At 44.6% G+C, this 13,037-nt stretch overlaps 1 protein-coding gene across 1 annotated transcript in view; it reads right to left on the reverse strand.

Moving 5' to 3' along the window:
* ppp3cb (protein phosphatase 3, catalytic subunit, beta isozyme) overlaps positions 1–11,217 on the reverse strand; it is a 31,544-nt gene extending 20,327 nt beyond the window's left edge. The window contains exons 1-2 of the mRNA XM_070836449.1: positions 11,146–11,217; positions 17–217 (exon numbers count right to left, since the gene is read on the reverse strand). Coding sequence (XP_070692550.1) covers positions 17–217; positions 11,146–11,170 — 226 coding nt within the window. The 5' untranslated portion in view covers positions 11,171–11,217. The remainder of the gene's footprint in view (positions 1–16; positions 218–11,145) is intronic.
* Positions 11,218–13,037: the final 1,820 nt, after the last annotated feature.

Consider the following 13,037-nt stretch of genomic DNA (forward strand, 5'->3'; position numbering starts at 1 on the left):
CATCACTATACCATACCCGTGACTGGCGCCTCAATGTCCAACATAGTGCGCTCCTGGCGCAGGATGGCGGCGCCCTCATCGATGATGCGCAGGGCCACGGCCTCCTCCAGTCGGCCCTCTTTAGTGAGGTGAGCTTTGAGCAGGTCCACCCGCGGCCGGCCTTCTGCGTCAAACACCTCCTTCATGGTAAGCCGGTGGGCCAGGGGGAAGGGGACCGCTGGAGAGGGAGGTTAGAGTGATGGAAAAGATGGGGAGGGGATGGAAGTGAGAGGAAGGTGAAGACAGAGATGGAGGAAGGTGAAGACAGAGATGGAGGAAGGAAGGGGGATATAATACATATTTGAGATTTAGAAGGGACAGCAGGTTTTAATGGGTGTGTGGATGGAGGTCAGATGATGGAGTGAATGAGAGAAATTGATGCAGAAGAAAAGAGAAAAACATTTATTATAATGCAAAACATGATTTATTGATATTTTATGTATTCTTCAGCAAGCTTGCCCACAAACACAAAGCCCTCAATCCTCACCATTATCCTGATAACACCTTTGCTGCAGGCTTTGACTCTGTGTGTGTCTGTGTGTGTGTGTTTGTGTGTGTGTGTGTGTGTGTGTGTTTGTGTGTGTGTGTGTGTGTGTGTACTATGGAGGCCTAGGTGGGTTGTACTGAAGCAGGGGCTGCCAGAGTTATCAGGGCTGCCTGCCTCTGTTCTGCAGTAATGTCTCTCTGTCTCTCTGCCTCTGTTCTGCAGTAATGTCTTTCTTACATAATGAAGGCCCCCAGGGCGCTGCTGGAGAGGGGGGTTGACTGACGACGGGGGTGATACAGCAAGAGCGTACAGCTGCACGTGAGGAGTCACATACACACATACGAAGACACACACCCGACAAAATCCAGACACACAATCACGCACAGACACACACACAAGTGGTCTTAACAAACAGGCACAAACTCAGTGGCAAGAAACAAAAGGCAGAGGCACAGGGGCGCATGCGTACATCATGTATGGCACAATGGCGTTAACACGCATGATCGCATACAATGTAAGTGTGTGTGAGCCTACAATGGTACACACACATACACACACACACAAGCTCATAAAAGGTATTGTTATGCAGGATCCACAGAGCCTGTTGGAGCCCCACCAGTGCTAACACAGATAATGGCCTAGATCACAAACTAAAAACTAGGCCTGACTCTCTCTCTCTCTCTCTCTCTCTCTACACACACACATACACACACACACACACACACACACACACACACACACACACACACACACACACACACACACACACACTTTCACTCTCTGTCACTTTGTCTCTGTTTTGCACTCTCTCCTCTTGCCCCTTCTCTATTTTTTCCCAATTTTTCACTCCTCTTTCTCTTTTCTCTCTCCCTCTCTTCCTGTCGCTGTAACAGGCCACAGTCTCTTCAGTGAGCCGTCACACTGATGTCCATCATTATATTTTAATGTGATACATTTTATTTTTTTCATTGTAAAAGTAGCTCAACAACCAATGAAACCACACCGCACAGTTTTATGTAATCACACTGAAACATCAGCAACATTTAGCCTGTGTTGCTAAATGAACCATCAGGAAGGGCATGAAAAACACTGGAACAGTTACAGTCAATCTAAATCAGCACTTTACGTGTAATTATGAGGATTTCACTGAGGATAATTTTAAATATCAGGTTATGAAAATTGCTACAGACAAACCATACTGTTATGGCTGCTCTAGTTTTGAGTTACTTTCAGACTACAGGACCACATAGCCACTTGGATCTTACTTTTTGTCCTGGATCACACTGAAGATGCCCATGAGTACCTTAATGACACACCTTGTCACCTGGATGCATATTTAGACACCTTAAAGTATCTAATAACATACAAGAGCACCCTGAGACATCCCAGAACACCACAGGCTGCCAAGCTGAAGGGTCTGTTTTGCACTGATTAAGAACAGCGGATCAACATGTTAAAACCAGTTTTTACCTTTCAAGTTAGGCCTGAGTGATGTCTGTTAAGGTTTGCACGCTTCTACATTGTCAGAGAATGCATGTTGGTATTTGTGTGAAGGAATCAACAGGGCTCAGTCAGCGTGTGGCTCCAAACCTCCTTCTTCACTTTACTGTAAAGTAATGCACTGCCTTGTGCTACTGTACTGTACTACACTGTGCCACAAACTGTAATAATGCAGGTAAAAGGCACAGAAAGCTGCATATATGGCAGAAAAAAACAATTTATTTATTATTTATTATTTTGAAGCTTGCACGTATACATGAACTCAGTGTGTGTGTGTGTGTGTGTGTGTGTGTATTTCTAGTTTAAGGTAAAACTGAGGTGTCTGTTGTATGTGTGTGTGAAAGAGAGAGAGAAAGAGGGAGAAGCGAGAGGGAAGGCGTGTGAAACTCGTAAATTGTGTAAGCAGTGTGAAAGTAGGGCAGGTATGAGAGAGTAGAGAGCAGCAGAGACACAGAGCTTGGGGAAGGAACTATACTTGGCAGTTAGGGAATGGGGGAAGGAGAAGTTCAGCACCAGCACAGTCACACCAGGAAGGTGTTTAGCACCTGACTACTGACCATTCGATGGGCGCACAATTCAGGGGGAAGTCTACTGGATTTCAGACAAAATTGAGAGGTTCAAGCACACATGGAGTGGTTGAAGCCTGAAAGCTGTCTGGGGTTTAAAGCTGTAAATTATGAAGGAACCTGCAATTCTGTTATGAATGTGTGGAACATGTTTGTATTACTTTTTCTTCCTCAAAGCAATTTTACCAGCAAAAATGGGGATTTTGGCTAATAATCATAATGAAGGCTTCCTGCATTATGCATCAGAATTTGTAGGCCTGGAGTACAACATTAATGCAGAAGAAATGCATTTACATTTAATACAGCATCCACACTTGTAACCTACAATATACTGTATGCATTCCATTGTATAACTGATCTTTAACCAGTTTGTGAGACTTATATGATAGCCTAGTTCGTGTATTTGTAGGTATCTTATTCGTGTATATTAAAGCTCTTGTCTAAATCAGGACATGTCAGCGATATCTGTACCACTTTTCATAATAATCCATCCAATAGTTGAAATACTTCAGTCAAAATGGAGTGATGTTGCCATCCCTGAAGCTGTGCTGCTAGCATGGCTAAATATCCATGATTACAAAGGTACAACACTGCACTGAAAAGTGGGATCTTTCTGTTTTCCTTCTTTGTTAACTGAACTATTGTATCCTGCAGGTTTCTTTCTAACAGCCTTTGTGATTAATCAATTTTGTAACTTCATTCACAAGTCAATTTGGAGCAAGTCTAGCATGAGAAAGTGAGAAATTTGGTATATTTAGGAAAACAAAGCTTGAGCCTCCAGGATGCAAATCAAAAAGGCTTTAAACATTCTTTTTCATTATCAATATTTTAATCACAAAGGACGCCTAGTTAAATTAGAGTGAATAAATTGAACATTTTGTGACCTGCTTGGCACACAAGCACAAAGGATCATGGCTTTATTGCTTTAAAAAGAGGGACTTCGGAGATGAAAGTCATTTTTCTAAGCCTGTATGAGAAACTCATGCTTCTAACAAAGGATCGTCATGTGTGATTTGGAGATGGCATCAAGAGCAGACTTTGCACACATTTTGTTCTTGAGCTTGTGTAGAACAAATTGCACCCACTGACGATTCAATACACTGAGTAGCTTCAAGTGGTCTGGTGCAACCGGCATACTTACAGTCACTGTGTGAGACTAGAGATCTATCACAAGTCTGGTTAGTTTCTTGGTGCACGAGCAATGACGCAAGCTAAGCAGCAAGAAAACAAGCAGCGGGAGTTCACTGCTGTCTTTGCAACAATTGTTGAGAAAGCCACCTCATCCACCAAGCCAATCATTTACAGTTTGATGAACGGCTAGTCTCTGATATTATTATGCAACACAGGCATTTGTTGCTGCCATTAGCAAGTTCATTCTTATCCTGGTCTTTAGTATGGAGCTGCACAATTTTAGTTTGGTAAAGTTTTTAATGCTCTCAAATGCTACTTCCACATTGGGGCTGTTCTCCTGAAAGAAGACTGTCCATTAGTGTAAAGGGAACAAACGTTACCTCCACTTACAAACTCCAATACTCCATATTACTCAGCCATGTTTCCACCACTAAGATATCTTTTATAGCAAGTTAAAGCCCCAGCAGGAGGAATTTCCCTCTGTAGTACTTGACCTTCGTGCTTCTGCAATAAAACTTTTTTTTTAGCTCGTTTGGATATTCTTTCTCCTCCGAAAAGAGCCTCTGCTATTACATAAATCTCATGTCTGATTCTAACAAACTACAAGTCAAACCAGGACATGAGAAAAATCGCCTGATATGTCAGTAACACATTCTCTCTCTGCCATGGAGGTGTCGCTGAGGAGCTCCTCACAAGCAGTGGTTGACCCACAACGGTTCCCAAGCTGGACTGTTGACATACAGACCCACCTGTCAGGAAGACCACCAAGTAGCTATGCTAACACTACACACCATAAAAGCATTTCATCAGCTGAAGGTTATTCTATAAACAGCAACAGAGGAGCCAGTCTAATAATAAAACTAAACCTCCGTGGGTTGTAAAAGATGGTATTATTTACAGTTCTCTTTTTCATATTGTTATGATTATTATTGTTCATAATTTATATATGCAGGAATTCAAGAATTTCTACCAATAGCCAATTGCTAATTGCCAATAGCCTGCCTGTGGACAAACTATATATTAAGATGTTTTTGTGACTTCACTCGTTCATTCTGAGCTGTGTGAAAACCAAATGGTTTGGCTTCAGAAGATAGTGCCAAACTTTACATTTGAAAATTAACTAGCTGGTTAATATAAAGGCATGCTGATTGACTTGTGCTGTTCTTATAGATAAATACATTAAATAACTGACACACTGGATAAAAACATCAGTGATAGACTCATTCATCCTACAGATATTAGCATTGTAAAGATGGTGTTATCTTGTCATACAGTGAGCTCAGTCCATAAATGCCACACTTCTTTAGTGGTGACGGTGGACAGCATTTCTCTCCGAAACTGCTCTCAGGCATTTTAACAACCTTGTGAGGGAACTTGACTTTCTGACAGTACAGTCTATGCTGTGCCTTGTCCGAGTACAGCTGATGAACACAGTGAACTCCATGTTCTGAAGTGCAGGAAAGTGGAGTGATAAAAAATGTAACCCATCCAGAACTGTCTTTTTCACTGAAGCAACCAATCACACGATGCATGGCGTGCATTTGAGCTGGATCAAGGGGTGTAAGAAGAGGTGAAAGCATTTTTAGCTTCTTCCTAATGTACTTTGTACTGCTTTTGTCTTCTGGCCCACTCTCCATTGCTGAACTCCCCGGTGTGGAATTTATTAAGCGCCAAAGCTGCCAGCTCAGCCAAAAATCTCCACATCACAGCGCAGCGAGGGGGAGCCTGAGAGAAAATCTATGACATAGCTTTCAACCAAATCTCCTAAATTTGTTTGGGCTGGCCTAATAGCCTAACTGGAGCAGAATCTGATCAGAATCATCTTGTTATTGTGCGCATCCTCCCTAATGGCTAAAGTTAATTATGGGGATATTTCATCAGTTTTAATAACACAGGGACGCCATTCACAATGAGAGGGGCTGCTGCAGGATGGAGGAAGTGACAGCAAGTGAGAACAGGCAGATTGCAGAAATGACTGTAGAAGTCACCAATGATCCATCTTTCCTCATTTGTGTCTGTCTTTCAAATGTTACAAAATGTGACTAAATAGGTATAAAACAACACAAATGTGCAATTAACTGGTTTTCGGATAACTATAAAGAAAAAGAAATCATCAATAAATATGCGGGAAGTAAAACTGCACGACAGCAAATAGCAAACATGATACATAAAACATAACTACAAAAGCACACACGGTATAAACAGCCCTGTATGTGCTGCGTTCAGGCTATGAATCAATTCATTACAGTGCAATACTGTTGCTGCCCAGACTGTATCTGTCTGGTGTTCATCCAGTGACATCGACCAGGACTGAAGGCATGCCTGTATGTGCGTGTGTTCGTATGTTAGATGTGTTGCCCTCTACAGGACCTCATCTAAAGTGATCACACACACATTTCCCGAGAGCAGCTCATCCCGCTGCCTGTCTCTGCATGAATAAATGAAGGAGGGAGAAACTGAGGGATGAAAGAATGAGAGCGGCAAATGAGAAGAGAGAAAGGGAAAGCAAAAATTGGGGTGTATGAGAGAGGAGAGATGTGACTGTTCACATGCGCATTGTGTGTGTGTGTGTGTGTGTGTGTGTGTGTGTGTGTGTGTGTGTGTGTGTGTGTATGTGTGTGTGTCAGTGTTTATCTACCATCTTTGACCCAGATCAGCTAACATAGATCCATGGGTCTTTGAAGGTGGTGATGGGGGGACAACTAAAGATGCGTTTGAAGTTGTTCAATTAATGCACACAACACACATGAAGGACCATCTGTGTACGCAGACACACACACACACACACAGAAACAACGGCCCATCCCCTAACAGCCTGCCCTCATTAGACAATCCCTTTCTCTCTCTCTCTCTCTCTGGAGTACCTTCTCTATAAATAGCCCTTGCCCTGCCACCCTCCCCACAGGGCACATAGAGACCTGTCAAGGTGGGACCCCTGGCTCACAAGGATAACACCAAAATCCAACACACACACACGCGCACAAAAACACAGCTCACACAGGGCTCTGGGGGAACCATGAGGGAATGGGACGGCATGTTACACTAAAAGGAAATATGCCCAGTGTGCCCCAAGCCTTGCCAGAGGTGGTGTGTCTGTGTGTGTGTGTGTGTGTGTGTGTGAGTGTGTGTGTGTGTGTGAGAGAGAGTGTGTGACAGGGAGAGAGAGAGAGAGTGCATGCATGAATGCATACAGTACATGCATGTGTTCATGTTAGATATAGGTCCACTCAGCTTTGGTGAATACTGGTCACACATTCATTGATACATTTAAAATATTTTAATTCATAAAAGCACCTTGAGATATTATTACTTAATAGGGACTACTTTTTCCTTGTGAGGCAAGGGAGCCTTTGGCTTCCACAAGGAATTCAAACAATGCTAGCTTGCTATTTGAAGATATAATTGACCGTGAGGACACATTTGAAATGATCCAACTGATTTTGCTCATGCTCTGTCATATTATCCGACAGTTTATCACATTGGCACCTAATATATGACACGGCAGCAAAGTTATCTCTGTGTAGCGCTGTCCTGCATTATGCTTGCACACACACAGCATCATGTGACAGGCAATATCCTAAAAGCAGCAAGTATATCAACTGGTTTTTTAGTTTTAAACTCTCCTGAAATGTTTATGGGATGAGGACCACATAAAATCAGCAAAAATAGTCCACTGCTGTGGGGAAAGTGTGGCTTGTCCAGAACAGAAAAAGATGTAATGAGCTACTTTATAATCAACTTTTGATTACTAAAATGTTCATTCTTTTTACCTTAGATAATGGTAACCAATGCAGTTAGACCTAGTTTATACGTGTGTTGCTATATATACAAGATTAAGTGATAGTTCAAGTGCTGATACAGTTATCATCCACTGAGTTTACAGTTTCATTAAGTAAACCTGTGAAATATGATGCAAGCAGTTGTATCTTCATGACTATTTGAATGCTCACTTTCTATTGATATGGTGTCAGAAAAGTGTTGATTAACTCTCTTGTCATTTCTGAGTTTGCACGGGCCCTTGTCACATTGTACAGTTTGACTAGTCATAGCAGGAATAGCACAAGTGTAACTAATAACATTAATGGTGTGCCTTTTGCATTTAGGGGAACCAATGAGCCTTGTCAGTGAGCCAGCATGCACATAACCAGGGCTATGACACTAGAAGAGCTAAATGGAACACAGCCATGATTAATGTATTAGTCACACCTGTGTGAAAGGCCTATTGGATTGCAACATATTGAGAGTTATTTTTAATATTTTGTCCAGCCACATAGATGCAAAGCTGTCTTATCATCAAACTTCTGATGGGCTGCTGCATCCAATGAGCAGTGTGACAACGAAGGCTGTTATCTTCATTATCTCTATTTCTACAGTTTTTTTTCCACTGGCTGACCATTTTATCTACACTGCCATAAATAAACAGATGTCCATTATTATGTCCCAAACCCAAAGTGACTGCCAAAAATGCTTGTTTGGCCCGAGTATTGGATTTACAATAAAATATAATGGAGAAAAACAAGCTAGTCCTCAAACCTCAAAGTCCTCTGTAACCAGGACAGTGAAAGTAGCTGATATATGGACTGTCGCCATCCTTAATGCTATTAATTACACTTGTGCTGCCATGAAAAAGGTCTATGAGACTGAGGTTGTGCACTGGAAGCAACACATTACACATTATCCGTAATGCACATTGTGTTTGTGAGTTTGTGTTTAGGAATCAAGCATTAGCCTGGAAGCATTGCATGCTGCTGGCACGTTTTCCAGGTTTTCCACTGGTTAATACACAGGAACACGCTCATTCAGAAAAGCTTCTTTTTGCTGCTGCAGGGGTGACCACTGACAACGTGTTATACATTTTACACATTGATTGTTTATACTGTCATTGATTCGTTTTGGCAATCAAGCTTTTGGGCACTGGCTGTGTGCTTTGACCTTGTTCAGTAGGTCCATCTGTACCCAACCCCGCTTTGACCCTCACCTCAGGGTTCTAGGAAATCAACAGGGAGATACCATACCAGCCTTCATGTAGGCATTGTATTTATTGGTATTTGCTGGTAGCACTGATGCGTTTAAGTCCAAATTTTGCACAATCAAAGTCATTAACTCATAGGTACAGGTTTGCCTTTTGACACCAGTGAATAATGGTACAAGGAGACTGATGTCTCTTCTCTGCGTTACAAATGATATATCAGGATCCATTTGTCCTTACTGTAGATATTCTTATAGGCAAGAGATAGCAGTAACAGACTGTACTTTTTGTTTCTACAAAATATTCCGTTCTACCCTTTCTAAGTGCACTTCAAATGGCAAAATTGGTGAGGAGTTCTTTAAAGTTATTAAACTAAACTTTTAAGTAAGAGTCACATTCTCACATTTTGGCTCCGAGGCCTGCTTGTTTTTCACACACACACAGACGGGTTTGCATGATAAGTGAATCAAAAAGGGTGCGAGAAGTCCATTGGTTAAGTCAGAGGATGCTATCCTGCCACTCAACAGTGTGAAACACTACTTCCCCTGCCTTTCTCTCCTTTTCCTCTCTCTCTCCCTCTTCTCTTTTTTCCCCCTCTCTCTCTCCCTTAGTGTCTCTCGTTCTCTCTCTCTCTCTCTCTCTCTCGCTCCAGCTACTTCACCTCCTCCGTGGCCTTGTCACATTCTCTCCTTCCCTCTCTCCCTCACCTCGCCCCCACACTCTCTGCCTCTCTGTCCGTTCCTCTCGGTATGCTTTGTCCTTTGGCTCCATCTCCGTGCACTTCTCTCTGCTGAATATCACTTCACTAAAATCCATAACGTGGGGAACTACCGGGCGCAGTCCATCCGCCATAAGTGACATCTCTTTGACTGATGCCCCCATTCCTCTCCGGCTTCATACAAACTAAATCATTCTCACCTGACTGATGAATTGCTGTGTTGTTTTGCTGTGTATTTGCTAGAGAAGGAGGTGCATTTATATATATATACGTGTGTGTGTGTGTGTGTGTGTGTGTGTGCATGATGGATGATGCATGAGGATATAGGCCGCTTAGTTTGTTCCAGTGTTGAGGCAGCTGAGCTCTGGTGGCCCAGCTGCATTACAACACACATGCAAACAGAAAATGTAAAAATACACATGCACATGTGAAGGGGGGGGTACTAATTTGAGGGTGTGCACAGATAACTGATAGATAGATTGGGGGTCAATGTGAATTTGGCTGAAGTCCGGTTTTTTCAGCAGATCCAGAGTTCTTCTCACCGCCCCTGCACAACTGCATCCATGTAGTTATACACACACACACACACAGGCACAGCCTTACTGTAGGCATATGTGCATGCAGTCTTCAAGTCCTACGTGCAAAAACTGCAAGAGCCCCCACGCCCCCAGCCCACCCCACCCCCTTCTAAGCACGACGCACGCACGGAATACCGGGGCATGCCCGAGCGACGCATCCAACTGTCAGCTCCGCTTCTTCCGGCAGAGAGACCTTGAGAGTTTATTAAGGGGAGCCAGTGGGAGAGACAGTCAGCCAGGCATCGTCGCATGTGACAGGCTGCGTGCTTGGAAGCGCCGCTGCCATGCCAGCCTTGTTGTGACCCGATAAGCACGACAATCTGTGCAAGATCCGTGGATCATAACCCGAGCGGAGCCCCTCCTCGCCTCCCCTATAGCCGCCCACGCGTAAAGCAGAAACAGACAATCTCATAAACACATTAAATATTCCATAATCCAGTGATGCAATTACACCATTAGGGTGGCATGCATAAGCGTCGTCGGGCAATAGGCTCGGATACGCAGCGCAGCATCCCTAAACTCTCTCATTTGACACTCGGGGAAAGAAGAGGGGGAAGCCAGGGAGACCTTTAGGGAGACGTGGAAGAACGACACGCACGGCAGAAGCACAATCGCCCGCTGACATTCAGGCCTTACTGAGAAAAACGTCGACTTCAAGCGACTCGTAAATCCATCGTGTGCACTCGTGGTTTTTAAACGTCACATCAGCAAACATCAGGCTGATTTCATCCTCTTAGGCCGATATCGTGAAAACTAAACTCACAGGTATGGAGGTGCGCACTCGGCCTGGCAAAGTTGGCAGCCTACCTGCCATTAAAACCCATCGATTGCCCGACTTTGGCTCAGGTTTGGCGAAAACTACAACTAGATCGCGTAAATGTAGGCCACCCTACAGAGGCGCGGGGGTAGTCGGCACGTCCAGCACCGGGGCACCGCGAAGACGTGCAGCTACGGATAGAGCGAACACCGAGAGAGAAAGCTCAAAAATCCTTGAGTCTCCGAGTGACAAGTCCCCCATAGCATCTTACCCCCCCCCTCTCTCCCCCTCTCTCTCCTTACATCGTTGCTAACATGCAACATCATCCAGTGACACCATCCACATCCACAGCAGAACCACAACACCAAAGATCGCAGGTTATGCGTTAACATGTATTTACCTTTATGTCTGCCTTTCGCTGTCATCGTCACACTGCTTGATGTTTCATTGGAACAAGATGCTCGTCTCCCTCTCTCCCTCCCTGCTTTTTCCTCTCTCTATCACTCTCTCGGTTGTGTCTCTGTAGGGTATTATTCAGTAACACGAAACCACCGCTAGGAGTGGAGCGCGTAAATGGAGCTCATGCAGCACAGGGTGTCGCACAGAAGCTTTGGCTATACATAGAGGGAGAGACATCCCCCCGTTAGAAAATGGGGTAATGCCTCGGTGAGGGGGTGAATTCTAATAGAATAACGAGGGAAGACCCTGATTATGGCGTATCGTACTGGATACCCCCCCCCCCCCCCCCCCCCCAACCCTCCCACCTCCTTCCCCTCCACCACCACACCTCCCTTCCCCTAAAAGGTTCAGAGGCACATGCATGGTGACTCGCCAGCCAAATAGGTTTCCTTTATTATGAGGTGGTACAATACTGAAAAGGGATGAACTCAGAGCAAAAAACAACGTGCGATTCAGAGACAGCAGTGCAAAGACAGGGATGCAAACAGAAAAAAAAAAGAAAAAAGAAAAAAAAAACCGATGACTTAGAGCAGAATTATTGGCACAGAGGTAGCTCTCACTGGCCGTGCAGGATTTGGCATGCCTACATTTGATCACCCGGTCGGCGGGACTTGCGTTGCAGTCGGACATCCTGGAGTCGGGACGGGAACGGAGCCGAGGGGGGTGGGGGGAGGCTCTCTCTTCTGTCAAGGGTCGAGACTGTGGTGTCGGGTCCTCCGGCAGGCGTCGAGAACGTGCGCGGTCGCTGGGTGCTTTTCTTGCTGCAGTAGTGGCATCACTCGGTGGAGTCTCCGTGCTCTCTCGGACGGGGGAAGCCTGCTGCTGCGCCTGCGGTGACTTTGGGGGAGGATAGGCGGATACCTAGCTGCTGTTGTGGCATGCTTGGATCCCAAATTTGTTTTTTCTTTTTTTTTTTTTTTATGGGAGGGGGGGATGTGGAGGAGGAGTTGGTGGGGATCTCGGGGTGCTAGTGTAGCGGCAGTGGTGGAATAGGGGTGAGGGGTGGGGGTAAACTCTGGAGGTAAAAGGGCGAAGAGACGCCTTGGAGAGAGAAGAGACGCGCAGACTCTACCTCTCCAGGACGCCTCTGCAAGCGGTGCTGTGCAGCTGGCAACACCCCGGAATGGCGAAAGAAGGAACTCCCACGCAGATTCACGCACACGCGGGGACGCACACACACATACGCACAGTCAGACTCATACTGCCATCCTGTGGAGGCATTGATTACAGGGCTTCCCCCCTTAACAACGACTCAAGTGTGTGTTTGCGCGTGGGCGCATGCACGCGTGCGTGTAACTGTACAGCAGGCTATTTGACAGAAGGTCACGTGGACCTATAGGATAGTGTTTTCTTGTATAAGATGGGATGTGGAAGAAACCAAAGGCTGAGGGCGATGTAGGAGGTGGTCAAATGTCTCTTTGCTCTTTTAGACATAATGTTGATGTGTGGGACAGAAAAGGCTCAAAAGACATAATGTTATTAACATATAAGAAAGACGGAGGGGGGGTGTTAGACTGTAATGTTCAGTACAGCATAAACCTAAGCTGTTGGTTGGATAAATTGAGGAAAAGCATATGAAGTCTGGCCAGAAGGTGGCCCCAAAGGAACAGCCATGTTGTGCCTCCGTTCAGAGGCCAGTTAGTACATCTCTGACTCAGAACATTTGAAGGATGAAAACTTAAAACACAAAAATTCTTCACATTGGAGGCTTTTGCTCATAACATGCTATTGTTAATCTCAGACTGAGGCTGACAGGATTTTTGGTTGAGAGATTTTGAAGTATTTTGTGAAATAAGTATTAGACAAGTAATGGATGGTCACATGCATTTTAAC

The sequence above is a fragment of the Pempheris klunzingeri genome, chromosome 9 (genome assembly GCF_042242105.1).
Source record: "Pempheris klunzingeri isolate RE-2024b chromosome 9, fPemKlu1.hap1, whole genome shotgun sequence".
In the NCBI taxonomy this organism is placed as follows: domain Eukaryota; kingdom Metazoa; phylum Chordata; class Actinopteri; order Acropomatiformes; family Pempheridae; genus Pempheris; species Pempheris klunzingeri.